This window comes from Photinus pyralis, unplaced genomic scaffold (assembly GCF_008802855.1).
Source record: "Photinus pyralis isolate 1611_PpyrPB1 unplaced genomic scaffold, Ppyr1.3 Ppyr1.4_LG4, whole genome shotgun sequence".
Taxonomy (NCBI): domain Eukaryota; kingdom Metazoa; phylum Arthropoda; class Insecta; order Coleoptera; family Lampyridae; genus Photinus; species Photinus pyralis.
In genome coordinates this window covers 7,437,730-7,453,201 of record NW_022170511.1, presented here as the reverse complement: position 1 = coordinate 7,453,201, position 15,472 = coordinate 7,437,730, and the positions used below count along the sequence as shown (strand labels likewise).

Here is a 15,472-nt window from a genome sequence, read left to right as displayed (position 1 = left end):
TCGTGTAGAGTAAATCAGTTTGTTTGTGTTGCAGATTGGTGACGAAAAAGAGCCTCCGCAATTTGTTATTGTTGTTCATATGGTGGAAAATGAAAGTATCGAAGGTGAGGAGGGTATCAGCACCGGTTGGGTTGTTTCACGAACACTTAGTCAGTTTCAAGAATTACACAGGAAGTTACGTCCTTTGTGTTCCAATATTAAAAATGTCGAACTACCCTCGCAGCCTTTTAAGTTTTTATTTGGCAAGTCTGATAAAATGTTACTTGAAAAGGCGAAAGTACAAATTCAGAAGTACTTGGAGGTAATTTCCCTTTATCATTTGATCATGTTGATATTTCCACTTTTAGTTCGTGTTAGAAGATGATCGTTTGAATCAAAGTGAAGCAATTTACTCGTTCCTAAGTCCTAGCTCTGAGCATCTCAAGCATTCCACTCCTTCTCCAAAAAAATCAAAATTCTCATTCTCGACACTATTTAAGGGGTAATAATTTTAATGGGTGTAATTTGGTACTAATTTTTATTGTAACAGCAACAGCAGTGAGCAGGGTTCGAGAGATAGCCAAACTACTTCTCGGCAAAGCGAAGATGACAATATTTCGCAATGTCTCGACGCTCCCGGTGGCGGCGGCGACGCTGATTATTCCAAATTTAACGGAAACTCCGCCAGGTTTTTAGACGATAATAAAGATACGATCGCCGAGCCAATTTACTCCTTAATGAGCGAGATTTTCGATATGCGAGGAGTTTTCAAATATTTGCGAAAGACGCTAATTGCATTCGTTCAGGTCACTTACGGAAGAACGATAAATAGACAAATAAGGGACACGATAGCGTGGTGCTTCTCCGAACAGATGCTACACTATTACATTACATTAATAATTAAGAGCTGGTGGCCGTCGGGTACGCTGGTAAAACCTTCACCCGAAAGGGCGGTACAGGTTAAAATGCAAACAAAAAATGACGCCAGGAAGGAGTTTAATGCGAATGTTCCAGAAATATTAAATACTCTCGTCGGAACTAGTGCAGCTAAGTTAGGTGCTAACAAAGTTTTTGATACTCTTCAAATTAAGACGATGAATAAGCAGCTTTTCTATGTAAGTAGCAAATTCTATCTATCCTAACGAATTATTTTGATTTTAAATTTTAAACGGATCATAACTGCATAATAAGAATGGTAGGAGTAATGAATTGGCGGTCATCTCATAAAAAAACATTTGCACACAATCGATCGGTTCAGACAGGCGACGAATTACGTCATGCAGTACAGTAGATCCATTCTACTTTTCAGGGTCACCGTGTGTTTAAAAACTTCCTCTAATTACATTTCTAAGCCGTAAATTATACCTTGAATTTGAAGATCGCCAAATTTAATTTGCATTTACAACTTTAGGCTATTGTTCTTATTTTGATTTGCTACTGTAGGTGCATGCAATTTCTCCGCAAGTAATGTGAATAACACAAAATATAAAATCCACCCTGTGGTCAATTACAGATAGTTGACTTTACTTCGCTCGCGACCCAACGCCAATTTCGCACAAAATAAAAACCACCCCGCGCTAACTTACAGGTGTCGACTTAACTTCGCTTACGACATTGAATCCCGGTTCAGCGCGAACAACCAACCTCCTTATACTTTTTCTTTTTTTATACACACCCACACCTCGACCCACACGGAATGGTGCTAAAATAAAAAACTTGTGGGTTTCAAGTAAATAACATCATGATTTCTTATATTTGAACCTTTACGTCACTCGGTAAAGAAAAAAATTACAATACCAGTGATAGTAAACACTTTGTATTTTATGAAATGAAAAATATATTTATTAATCCACTTTAAACAAGACAGTACAGGATTAAGTATTACACTTATGTGATAAAACCAAATAATATTTAATAAAAAGAAATACTTAAAAATAATCATTTATTAAATTAAACAAGCTGCTAAAAGAAAACTAAACAAATATAAGGACCTTGTCACAGATAATTACTTATTCGTTCCTTTTGCTGTCGAAATCCTTGGACCATGGTGTGATGAAGCAATATCATTCATTGAAGCTATAGGAGCGTTAATTAAACTTAAAACGTACGACAGTCGTTCAACACTTTTCTTAAAACAGAAAATTAGTATTGCAATTCAAAGAGGGAATGCAAGTTGCATTATGGGAACTTTCAACAATTCTTTCAGACTAGAAGAAATTTTTTATTTACTTTGAATATTGTTATTGAAATTATTTGTGAAATGCGTTTTAAATAAAATTCAAATTAAATTTATTTAAAAAAAATCATTTATTAAAAAAAATCATTTATTATATAATATTTATTATTTATGTGGAAATTAATCTTGAATTTTTACCTTGTGGTTTACCATGTGTCGCCATTATAGCCTCGTTGATTCAGCAAGATCTGTGGTATGTGAATGAAGAAAACTTCTAGTTTTAAAATTTTTTTGTAAAGCGATTGTTTAGTCACAAAACAGGGCCTCTTTGTCCCCTTTTAACCTACACTCTCAGCGTTACCGAGATCCCAATGGTGAACCACAAATTTGAACCACCCTGTGCACTAACTTCACAATATGTGCATTGTATTTAGTTATAACAATATTAATAGTGTAATTTTTTAAAGGAACTTTTGGAAGTCACTCTAAATGAAGTGTTTCCAGAATTGAAAATCCAAGACAACTAATGTAATATTGGAAATTCTACTACAGTCTGCCAATATAACTTATTTTTACACTAACTTTAATATACTAAGACTGGTTATTTTTATAATCTTCTCATACCATTCCATTGATAGTTACCAAATTCGTGTGTTAACACGCACTTCCAATCATAAATTGATGTTCTAAGATATTTTTTAATTTGCTTATATAAAATTTACCACACTAAAACAACGATATGATTGTAAGTATTAAATAGGATTAATATCAGTACTGTAAAATAAATGAATGTGACCTATGTGTATTTGATAGGCAGTTGGTACTTATGTACATAATCATTTTTTTACATTTTTATGTATTTTGCAATTCATTTTTTCATATTTTTGTATAAACATTTGATAATTTACATATCAAATAAGAGCCTAACATCGCAAAACATAAAGCAATATAGAAGAAAATAAATTGCTCACATGTTCAGCTATAAAATCATATTGAAAGAAATGGGAATATTTGATAGTGAAAATGTATTATTAATATTTACTTATTTTTGAAAAGTAGTGTAGTGTTTAGTTTAACCATTCATGGTATTTTACAGTACTTTTTGATATTTTTAACAATCCTAATTGTGATTAACAGAAGTCTATTTTGCTGCCTGTCCATCCTCTATTTTTTTTATTTATCACTCGTTTATTGTTAGGAAATTTTATGGATACAGACAGTTTAAGTAGAGTAGTATTGTATATTAAATATGCGCTTATATGATTGTATTATTTTTTTTGTGATTATTACAAAATTATTAATGATCTATGTTGTAAATGTAGATTGTATGAACCAATTTTTATTATAGACCCTATTTTATGAAATAAAGATTTTATGTCTGCTTTAATTTTTGCAACTGCTTACTTTTGTTACTGGCTACTCAAAAACATCCTCACGGAGTTATTAATGTAGCGAATATTCTAGAAATCCTTATAGACATTCAGGCGCCATAAGAGATTAATGATTAAACGCATTCTTTCCAGGATATATGACTTGTTTGTTCGGAAGCGTTCGAGAAAGACGGAGGTTTGCTATATAAGCAAAATCGAATTGTGCTGCAGTCAGTTCTAACATCGATGCAAAGTGCAAATATGTTATAAATTGTGAGTGATAAATATAATTACTGTTACAAATGAATCCATTTCACAGCTGTTATAAATTAATTAATATTAATATAATTAATTGTAAATAAATAAAACTATCAATTTGTTCGTTAATGCATTTGTGACAGCATCGATTAGATTTATTAGGTATTTCGTTTATTTTATAACAGATTAATGTTTAGAGATAAGGTGGCTTTTTTTCGTTAAAAATTTTTGTTTTTGTAGAAAATGTTAGAGTTTAAGATAAAATTATTCCGAGAAAAGTATGGCGTATGTGAAAATACACTTGTCATGTGTTGATCGAGTTTCCAAGGGTCGCTAATTCCTTATGAAATTTAGGATACAAGGATGTAAGGAAGGAAGTCTGTTTAAATACTGGAGGACTCATCGGTAAAGCCTTCTTGCCATTATTTGAAGTGGAAGTACCGTTGCACTGTGAGAAATGGAAAGTTGAGCTGCCGAGCGCGGTTTGCAGACCGTCTTATAAAAGAAGTTTTTATTGATGTTCCGAGGTCAAGTTTGTTTCCGGTCGTAATTAGTGTTGTGTTCGGATCGTATTGTGTTATTGGCATTTGAAAAAAGTAAGATAAGGCTTTTTGATGTTTGTTTATTTGGACGCTGTGGTTCAAGTTTGTTAATTATATGATTTCATGTTTAAGTCGTGGGTTTATTCGAACCCTTTAACGATGAAGAGAGACTTCTCATGTTCAATTACGTTATATTTTGTTTATCCGTGCGCAAAGTTCATTTTAAGTGCGCTCAAAATTGGGTAAATGACGGTTTCAAAATTTGCGGAGCTTGACCTTGGCCATTGTTTCCTTGGAATCGGGAATTTAAAGTCAGAATTGAATTATTTTGTTGTGCCAAGGTGCGGATGTGTACTGAGAGAAATTTCATGAAAAAGCTAGTTAGGTTTGAGAAGTTTTCTATAGCAATATCAAAAACAGTAATTTATACTTACCGACATATTTTCAATACTTTATTAAAGATGTGCTAAAAGGATTGAGATGATTATAATAAAACACCAAAAAACATTTAAAATACATTGTTTATTATTAACATGTTTTCTGTTGGAGAGGCTCAACAGGATTCATGAATACACAAACATAATACTATAAATATTACCCCCACAGATTATACACACTTATTTAAAACATTACTATGAGATTTTGTTTTATAATGTAAAAATTCAATTGAAAAAGTAGGTATTTCTAACAAATATAAATCGATTTATTTATACGTAACTAGAAACCAATACATGAGCGGTTTTGGTTTTGAGCTGCTTCCACTTACTGCCATCTTTTGGCTTTTATTAAAAAAAATGTTCATTTCACAAATACTCATCTTCGTTTTTTGAATGCAAAGCTGTAATTTTGCAATAGGTCTTAAGAATTTTTTGAAACTACGTACAGAATGGTACCATAAGTACAACTAGAAGTGTTACAGGTCCATATGTTTTTATACGTACTTACATTCTTTTAGTGTTTATTAAAAATTATTTATACCTAACAATAATCGTACATATACAAAAAATTTTGCAAATACGTATCGAAATATGAATGTAGACACATCAGATCACAACGATTCACGAGCCACATGAGTCCTGTGATCTTTCCTCATAATAAATAAATTCCATTTGTACTTTTAATCATTCATACCGTATTTCATTGGTATAGTCAAATATTTTGTAAATTTTACAAAGTATTTAATTACAACAGTCCTATTTTAACTACTTCCTTAACAAACCCTAACAATCAGTCTTTAATGTTCATCTTCATTCTTGTTATAAAAAATATTACTATAGTAATTATAGCCACAGTCGCACACACATCTTCGAAATAACTTAAGAAATTATAAATGAATAGTTTTACATAGGTAGGATGAATTGTTAGTAAAGGAGCGAAGAGAATGAATTGATATGAAAGATACTTACATTCAGAAAAATCAACTACACTTTCCCAAAGTACGCTGCTGTTTATAACGAGATATGTTACATCTATTGAAAAATACTGCAGCAATAGAATAAATTGTTCTTTTCATAAATACAATTTACACTGGAACATATCTGAAAATATATATAACATCCACATTTTGTAGCTTGAGAAAGAATTCATTTTTAAAAGTTATTTAATTTAGAAAAATTTCCATATCAAATAGTTTCTAAAACCGTGCTATAACATACTATTAATACAGAATCGAAACGTGATCGATCAAAATTTAAACAAACAGTTTTAGAAAAATATCTAATTATTCAACTCATAAGAAATGTCTTGATTGGTATTATCTTTGGCATTTCAGTTTTATAACAGCCCTACTGTTTTGTTCCATTCTTCTATTAAAACTTAATTTATTGTCAGTCACCTTAATTTGACAGTCAATTATTTACAATAATTGCGACGCGAACCTTGTATTATCCATTAGTAAACGATAGGTGACTAGTTCAATTATTTGGTATGTTGAAAAAAATTTGGCACGTGCAGGGGAAGTCGGTTGTTTTCTACGGTTTACATTACGGGCTGAACCGTTTCGGTGCGATGCAATGGAGTTACAGTCGGAGAGTGCTGCAATTCAGGGGTGATTGCCTCGCAATTTGAACTACTTGGAGTTAGTACGTTCGCTATTAGGCTCGCAACTTCCGGACTATTTCCTCCCGTTTTTTCCTCGTATACCCTCTCCTTCGGTAATGATTAACTTGGTCAAATTGAATGATAAGAAGTCCACTTACCTGTGATTTGTCATACTTCAATCTTTTCCATATGAATGGTTTTTTGTCGACAGTATTCGACGTTCCCTGTTGTCCTGAGTCGTTGTTAGATGTGTAGTAATTGGGATTTGAAAAGGTCATCACACTCCTCCCAGTTGAATACAAGTACTTCTTTTTCTGTTTACGATACAAAAGTAACATACACGGTACTGCCATCAATAGGGAAACTGCACTGAGCAGTACTACAAGCGTCAGTAGTATTCTGTTATACATTAGGCCTGTTCTGGGTGCTTCTGGTGGAATTTCGTTTGAATCGATATCGGGTCCGCTGTACAGATCATCGTCATCATCATAGTCTTTATCAGGGCGTTTCACAGGTAACCAGGTAGAGGGCTCTGCAAATGATAAGAAGTAGATGTACCTACTGCAATTTCATATTTTTACTTGAATGCGCCGCCTTTTACTTCCATGCTTATAGCAGTGGGAGAATAGGAAGTGTTTGGTGCTTAATCATGCAAAAATTCGAGTTAGAAAAGTGACTTTTGCTATGACCTCTGTATCTGTGTGTCCGCGTATCCGCAATTCTGTGACAGCGTGAGGTGAACAGAGACAGAGGTTCAATTGATGGTTGCCTTCACCAGAACAAATCACTACCCTGCGCTGTTATATATCAGGCATGGAATAGCAGAGTTAAGACGATATTGAAGAAGAACTAGGGCACACAAACTAATGAGATGCAAGACCGCCATCTGTGGTCTTAGAAAATTTTGATTTTGGTTTTACAACATTGCCGGTTTAGGAAATTGTATACATGTACCGCTCCATAGTGAAAAAGAAAATAAAGCGCGGTAAGATAAGAAACGAGTGTCAGATAAGAGTCAAAATTCCACAGTGTTGCCGGTTCTGAAAACCATCCTAACGGAGCATGAGAAACGGCGTTTCTGCTAGACCTTTACATACAAAAACTTAAGGAGAATGCGGCGGCCATCGATCCCCCTAACCCCCATAGTAAAAAAAACATATTTGACGTCATTTTGATAAGAAATGGTTCCGTTTGTAGGGTGCCATTTATCCACACGTTTACGAATTGAAGGCACTAGCGCCGCTACACTGCCTTATCAGTCATAGTGTGTCCCTTTTGTATCCTCTTAATAATTAAAATCATCTATTTAAGGCGGCTCTGCAGTGAATTAAGATTTCGATCTTGCGCCTAGATAGAAAAATTTGTAGGCAACTAACAATACAAATTATTGATGTTTCTAATGTGGATTCTAACACGCTGCAGGCTATAGGTGCTATTCATTCACAAACAAAGCAATTAGTACCTAAGTAAACGAATTGAAATACCTCTTTTCTTTCTTTTGTAATTTGTTGAGCTGGATTTATTTTGAAATGACTACATTAGTCATAGACAAATACCATTACCGTTACCTAGAAGTATTCAGGCTTTCATTAATCATTTAAATCTGAAAATTTACTTGCCAACGTTTTTTATGATCTGCCAAAAGAAAATATTATCATGATTTTTCCACTACCGGTTCTACCGGATGCCTATAGCAACTTTCTTATTTTAAATAAAACACCCTGTATTTTATTACATTTTCGGAATCTACATGAAAATCTACGTCGTTTGATACCACATTTCCCTATACCCAGCATCAAAGGTTTTCAAGTAATTCAAGATTTTTCTAAATTCAAAAATTAACAGTACTGACTGGATTCTACGTGACAATGATTTAAATTTTGATCGCCTTTTTACAGGGTGTTTTAAAACTAATAGTCAACTTTATTAATACATGCAGATACATGCTTCATTTTTTTTGCACTTTCAACGTCGAAAAAAATTCTACAGCAATTTAGTATTACGTTCCGTTTACCTATCTGTTATGCTTTCCGTTATATTTTAGATTTGCTAAAATTGTGACCCGTATGCACTATTTTCTTAGAAAGCTTTGAAATAACGGTAGAAGACTTGTCAGACCTTTTTATAGTTATAGTTGATAGTAATGGTAGATGAATAAAAAGTTAAATAAAGGAGACATAATAAACAGAAACAGGTAATAATAACAAACGACAATATAAAAAAAACCAACATCAATTGAGGTTTTGTTCTACGTGGCCACCGTTTCTTTCAATACATAATAGGATCTTCCGATTAATTCCGTTCGTAGCCGTCTCTCTAATGTCTACTACTATCCATTTCATCAAAAGCTCTTCTCTGCCTAACTTCCAGTTCTTCACGAAAAGCAACTGGTGTGAAGTAAATGTTGCCTTTATATGACCCCACACAAAAAACCCCAATAGCGTTGTGTCTGATAAGTTCTAGGAGACCAACGCCAGGGACCTCTGGCTCCTATCTTCAAAAAATGTTCGTCAAAGATATATATGTATATAAGCATCATGGATAGAATGAGCCCGCGCTCCGTCATGTTGAAACCAGTTGTTTTCTTCATGTAAATTCTCAAATGCTGGTAAAATAACATTTACTAACGCATTTATTTCAAGGCCTCCTAAGAAAATTATGCATAACGGTCACAATTTTAGAAAATCTATAATAAAACGGAAAGCATAACAGTATAGGGAATGTAATACTAGATCAATGTAGAATTTTTTTGACATTTGACAGTGCAAAAAAGTAAAGCATGTTTCGTTTGAAAAAATCAACTTTTTAAGGTTTGAAGTTAAATAAAGTTGACCATTCGTTTTAAAACACCCTGTAAAAAGGCGAACAAAATTTAAATCATTGTCATGCAGCATCACTGCCGATTTTGGAATACTTTTTAAAATTGAAGTCAACTGAGTCATAGATACCTACAGGACTCAAAAGGATAACAGCCAAACATCAAAAATGTTCAAAATCTTGAATAACTTGAAATCCTTTGATGCTGCATATAGGGAAATTGGTATCATACGGCGTAAAATTTCATGTAGATTTGGAAAATACAGGGTGTTTTTCTATTTAAAAAAGAAGTTGCTATCGACATGCGATAGAACCAGAAGTGAAACAATCATTCTTTCGATAGGTCAAGAAAAACTATGTCGGTGGTGTACACATTGTCAGATTTAATTGATCAATGAAAGCTTGAATATTTTTAGGTATCGGTTTGCGTAGGTATCCACAAGAATCTTACCATTACAAAGTTCTAATCAATAGAACCGGTAAACAAATACATTAAATTACATTATTATCTAATTATAGGAAGGTGTTAATGACGCCGGACAAAGCCCAAGACGGTGAATTCCATTGCAGATAATAATGAATAGCCTAATCTCTAAAGCTAAAGAAAAATGAATAGGATTAATTCGCAATTGCCAGTTAATGACAATTTCTCCGGCGGGTGTATGGTGTAATTTAAGTTGCCTAACTGTGCTTTCAATTGGGGAAATACTTCATGATGTCATCAAAACATTTTCCCCAATTTTTTTTCTTAATTTAAGGGATGAAAAAGATATATCTATGTACAATCATACAATTTTGTTAGCTGGTTGTAAATCGCCAAAACCCATGTCTGTATGTTTTATAGAGGCGCCGTCATCTTTAAGACAAGCTTTATCAATTGTACTAGTTATTTCCAAAATTATGACAAACTTTAAAATTTGGTTTACGCACAATCATTCTGTTGGTTAATACCTACAATATTTGACATCGGCCCTTTTTTAAATGCGATTATAAAATCAAAATCTTAAAAAAATGATTCGTTGTTTTGCGGATAGTTCAACATTCACTGCAGAGCCGCCTTAAGTGTCGATTCATATTACCCACGACTATAGAACTGCGAGCTTATTAACTAAACTACTTGTACATAACTTACCATGGTGGCAGGTTTTGTTCCCGTCGTTTTCATCTGGACAACCGCAAGTGTAGTTCCGGGCTTTGAAAAAGCACAAATGCGTGCAACCGCCATTATTTTCAGCACATGGATTCCATCCTTGTTGACGACTCGCACTAACAGTAGTAATCCCCATCGCCCCATCTAAATTCGACCTAATAATTGCAGAACTTTTTCCGCTCGCTTTATCAGCACGCACAATTAACTTCTGATACCAATCGGTCCAGTACATATAATCCCCATACTGTAATACGATATCAATTTAATAGTCTCGACAATTTAAATTACCTGTGTCAATCCGAAAGGGTGAGTAGTGGGCGCGTTTGGTTCACTGTGCACCAATTGTATTCTATTTTGCCCGTGTAAATCGGACGTCTCGATTCTATCCCAACGGGCGTCAGTCCAATAGAGCCGTTTCGCTGCGTAGTCGATCACCAGTCCATTTGGAAAACCTAATTTTGCGGTGATAATCGCTTTGCGCGATGACCCATCCATGTACGAGCGCTCAATTTTCGGCGAAGCTCCCCAATCTGACCAATACAGATAGCCACGCCTGGGAAATACAGTAATTGATCTAGGCTCTAACAGGTTTTCCATAATGATGACTTTTCGAGATGTGCCATTCCATCTGGACACTTCTATTAGTTTCTTCCCTGCATTAGTCCAGTATATATTGTTTGCGATCCAGTCGACTGCAATACCGTTGGGGGTTGACAAATTCTGTGAGACTACGTCGGTCACTTCGGACAAATTCTTCATATTAATGCTTTGTATTACATCTCTATCAACATCCGTGATATAAATTAGCTTTTTCTCCCAATGGAAATCTACGTCAATCACGTGGTGAATGTTTGTGATTGGTAAGGTAACATCCCATAGTTCTTCTGTGTCCAAACTGACACGCGCCAATGCTGCGCGAGTGGCAAGGAGCAAATAAGTTTGGGGTTGCAACTCGCATGTGCTATCACTGCTCTTTATCATTTTGACCCCAGTTGGACACGCGCACGAGTAGCCTTGAGGATTACGTAGACATAAATGGGAACAGCCCCCATTATTGGTACCACAGGCATTCTCGGCGATATTATCGCTTTGCACTGATCGAACGTCCATTAAACCCTCCAGTTTGTCTCTAATAACCTTTCTGTCTGAACCAGTTATTTTATCTGCCCTATGCAATCCTTGCGTTTTCCAATCCGTCCAGTACATGTGATTGCCGACAACTACCAGGCCATAGGGATGTAGGGCGTCTCTTATAATTTGCACTCTCTCTTTTCCATCGAAGTTCGAAGACTCAATTACTTTAAGCTTTCCATCATTCCAATACAGACGATTGGAAGGTCTATCGATTGCCAAACCATTTGGCCACTCCAAATCTGTGCTTATCAATGTAACTCTGTAACAAGTTTCAGTTAGCGTTGAATTTGCTTTAGATCTCAATACCGATTAGTTCCATCCATGTGGGCCTTCTCAATTCTAGCATGGGTACCCCAATCGGACCAAAATATCAGTCCGTGATGATAATGTAATGTAATTGCGCGTGGTGTGTCTAAATCCTCCCAAATCAATAATTTTCGATTTGTACCGTCTAATTCAGCTACCTCGATGCTGTTTCGGCCGCCGTCAGTCCAATAGATCTGCAATTGGTATTGATTAGACCCTGAATTGCCAAAGCGCCACCAACCTTTCTACCAGTTGAGTCGATTGCTAAACCGTCTGCCATTTGTAGTTCATGGAAAAGCACAGTCGTTATGTTTTTTCCATCAGCAGTTGCTTTCTGTATTAGATCTTCACTATTATCAGTCCAGTAGATCTCACCTGTCTTGCGGTCAACATCAACTGACATAACATTCTTTAATGGTGGGAGAGGCAGCACCACATCTACTATATAAGGTACATCCAAAGATATTTGCCTTATGTCTACCCGATGTGCTAAAATTAGAGAATTTTTCGGTCCCTGCCCGCATGTTTTACCATCCTCCTAGAAACGTAAGACTTTAGGCTGTTGAGAATCCTTACTGTCGACTTACGGCCAGTGTGATTCCTATGGGACACGCGCAGCTATACCCTACTGGCTTTAATAGGCATAAGTGCGTGCAACCACCGTTGTTATTCGAGCAAGCGGTTTTTATAATCTTTCGGCTTCTGTGAAACACTCTCACGTCCATAAGTTCATTGATGCCAGATCCAAGAATTGTGCGATTTGAGCCCGTTAACTTGGTGGCCGCTTCAATGTTTGATGTGATCCAATCGGTCCAATAGACGTAATTACCAAATACGTCCAAACCAAAGGGATGCGGTAAAATTGAACTGCCTGAAATTGGAGTTGCATTTTAAGCGATAACCTTGAAAAAAATATAGTAGAACTGAAACATTGCACAGTCCCTATAGGTATAGGTACGTTCTGAAAATCCCAATGCTGCTGCATTCTTAGTGTAACGGAAACGCTCCAGACATGACGTCGCCTTTGGCGCTCTGGAATTTTCTACGTGCGCGATAGTGGTATTTGTATAGGAATATTCGAGACTATCCGGTAATTACGCGAGTGTTCTGGACTTACATTGCTTGCGTGTATAAATGGTTGCGGACCGAACATCGCAGTAAGTTTACTACCGAACGAGATCGAGTACGGATGAAACATCGAGCGCGGAAATATAAATTGTACAGTTTTTATAGTGTTTTAGTTTTGTTTAATAAATATTGATATAAATCGAACCCGAATTTATAAATCACGTTACATTATGTTAGGGGCTGAATTCCTATAACTTAATGATTTTTCGCACTTTTTCGTATTTTTAGCGGTTGATCTAGTATTGTAGCACATATCAGATTATCAGATTTATGGCTCAATGGTAGAGCATTGGGTTATAAATCCGGAGGTCGGGTGTTCGAACCTGGGTTGAGGTGAATTTTTCATCTGTGGCGAAGATGGAAATTACCTTAGACCAGTTCCGAGCATTCTACCGGCTACTCCGAATTAGGTTTTCCTGCAGTTTTCCTAATTCGTAAGGTAAATACCGGAGTAGTATAGACCATCTTAAGACCTTCTGCAGAGGCACCTCTAAATAGCAGTATGCGGGTCACTCTGTAATTGGGCGCATGCCTGTTGAGGGCCCAAAACAAGAGAGGGATAATAAAATAAAATAAAAATAAAAATAAAAAATAAAAAAATAAAATAAAATAAAATATCGAGTATTATTAGACAAATTTTGAATAACCACAAAATATGAGCTTGTCTCTGAGTAGCTATGGCGAGCCCTTTGGAAGAAGCAGGATAGGAGCATCAACAAACAGAACACATCCTTAGCTCAACCTGACTCAGCTGTTATTCTTTCAGCCAAATTCCTTATCTGCACCAAAGACTGACTATATTGAATGCTTAACCGTTATTTTGGAAATAAAAGCAGAAAATCATAGTTCAGAAATTCAATCCCCCCAAAAAAAAGGAATTACGTCCAAACTTTGACGAATACTCGCTTGGCCTAGCTACTTTGCAAAGAATTGATTACCTATTAAAACTTCCCGATTTGTTCCGTCCAAGTTTGAGTACTCAATCGCTTTTGTTCCGCCGTCGGCCCAATAAAGCTTTCCAGCGGCGTGATCAATCGCCAAACCATTGGGCCAAGTTAAATTTTGACTTATCAGTATTGTGCGCATTGTGCCATCCATTGCGGCCCGTTCAATCTTCGGTTTTTTACCCCAGTCCGACCAATACATGTAGCCGCCGATTGGATCGACGACAATATCGCGAGGTTTGTCCAGATCTTCCCAAATTAATAGCCCTCGCATAGATCCATCCGTATTGGATACCTCAATTCGTGCGGTACCGGAATCGGTCCAGTATAATTTGTGCGTGATCCAATCTAGTGCCAAACCGGCGGGTGTTACTGTGAAATGAATGATCAGTTTATGCCGGTTACGATTTTGGCTTACCTATGTTAGTGTGCACCAAAACTTGTTGGTTGCTTCCGTTCCAATGTGCTTTGTTGATTGTATCTCGCTCTACATCAGTCCAATATATCGAATCCGTAACCGAATCCCATGCCAAAGCTACTGCGGATTTGATGCCATCCACTGGAATCACCTGCAAAATGCACCGGTTAAACGTTTAGCTTACCAGTGTGTGTACTATACCATTTCATGCTGATGTACAGCACTACTATCCAAGTGCTTAATTCGAAGATCTTTCTTACGGGCGAATATCAGTAACTTCTCAGGTTGTTGGCATGTCTTTCCATCTTCATTGATTTTTAAACCCATCCGACAAACACAAGTGAAGGATTTGCGATTCGGCAAACACATATGTTGGCAGCCTCCATTTTTTACTCCACAGTGATTTTTATATGACGGTTGCCTTTGAGGGTGATAACTGTGTATATCCATTGGAAAATGCAAATTTGAGTGAATGGTTCTAAACCCGGCTCCCGTCGCTTTGTTCGCGGTTGAAATGGACTTCGTATGCCAATCCGTCCAGTATATCGCGTCCTCAAATAATGTTAAAGCAAAAGGGTGTGGTAGACCTTTACTTATGATTTTCTTCCGATCGGTACCGTCAAAAAACGCGGACTCGATGACGTTATGCTTTGCATCAGCCCAATACAACCTGTTTGTGGTGTAGTCTAGCGTAAGTCCGTTTGGCCAAAAAACCGATTCCGTTACAATGCTCTTTCTATTGCTACCGTCCATTTCCGCCTTTTCAATTTTTGGGGTCGGTCCCCAATCTGTCCAAAAAACAAGCGCCTCGCCCGGGTGTACGGCGATTGCTCGCGGTTTATCCAAGTCGTTTGCGGTTACGATCGCTCGCTGCTTTCCGTCTAAAGTAGCCACCTCAATTCTTCTGGTACCAGAGTCCGTCCAGAATAGTAGGTCGTGGACCCAGTCTAGAGCCACGCCACCTGGTGACTCCAACCCCCATTTAATTACGTCTGGAATGTAACGTCAGAAGTGTGGCTTGAGGATGAAACTTACCAGTAATTCCGGAACCGTTTATAAATGCTTTCCGAATCACGTCCATAGATACGTCCGACCAGAATATAGTAGCTTTTTCGTAATGGTAATCGAGCGCAATTGCATTGTGTAACCCTTTCAGTATGGCAGTATATTTTGTATTGCTTAGTGATACCTGCAAAGAAACCTTATAGCT

At 36.4% G+C, this 15,472-nt stretch overlaps 2 protein-coding genes across 6 annotated transcripts in view; one reads left to right on the top strand and one right to left on the bottom strand.

The window, feature by feature from the left end:
- LOC116167652 (sorting nexin-25) overlaps window positions 1-15,472 on the top strand; it is a 36,474-nt gene that overhangs the window by 4,935 nt on the left and 16,067 nt on the right. For 2 of the 4 annotated variants that reach the window (XR_004144595.1, XM_031483082.1), the window contains exons 10-12: window positions 35-301; window positions 348-481; window positions 530-1,094. Coding sequence is in view for 3 of the 4 variants with exons in the window: in XM_031483082.1 (XP_031338942.1) it covers window positions 35-301; window positions 348-481; window positions 530-1,094 (966 nt within the window). In the remaining variant the exon portion in view is untranslated. Of the gene's footprint in view, window positions 1-34; window positions 302-347; window positions 482-529; window positions 1,095-2,622; window positions 3,641-3,678; window positions 3,800-15,472 lie in introns of those variants that run through there. The other 2 variants (XM_031483084.1, XM_031483083.1) reach the window with 2 other exon arrangements.
- Window positions 6,091-15,472, bottom strand: part of LOC116167651 (low-density lipoprotein receptor-related protein 4) — a 46,600-nt gene continuing 37,218 nt past the window's right edge. The window contains exons 10-20 of one of the 2 annotated variants that reach the window (XM_031483079.1): window positions 15,298-15,463; window positions 14,464-15,254; window positions 14,263-14,413; window positions 13,839-14,216; window positions 12,360-12,643; window positions 12,014-12,310; window positions 11,773-11,966; window positions 10,621-11,725; window positions 10,315-10,576; window positions 6,524-6,897; window positions 6,091-6,473 (exon numbers count right to left, since the gene is read on the bottom strand). In XM_031483079.1, the coding sequence (XP_031338939.1) occupies window positions 6,303-6,473; window positions 6,524-6,897; window positions 10,315-10,576; window positions 10,621-11,725; window positions 11,773-11,966; window positions 12,014-12,310; window positions 12,360-12,643; window positions 13,839-14,216; window positions 14,263-14,413; window positions 14,464-15,254; window positions 15,298-15,463 (4,173 nt within the window). In that variant the 3' untranslated portion in view covers window positions 6,091-6,302. The remainder of the gene's footprint in view (window positions 6,474-6,523; window positions 6,898-10,314; window positions 10,577-10,620; window positions 11,726-11,772; window positions 11,967-12,013; window positions 12,311-12,359; window positions 12,644-13,838; window positions 14,217-14,262; window positions 14,414-14,463; window positions 15,255-15,297; window positions 15,464-15,472) is intronic. The other variant, XM_031483081.1, reaches the window with a different exon arrangement.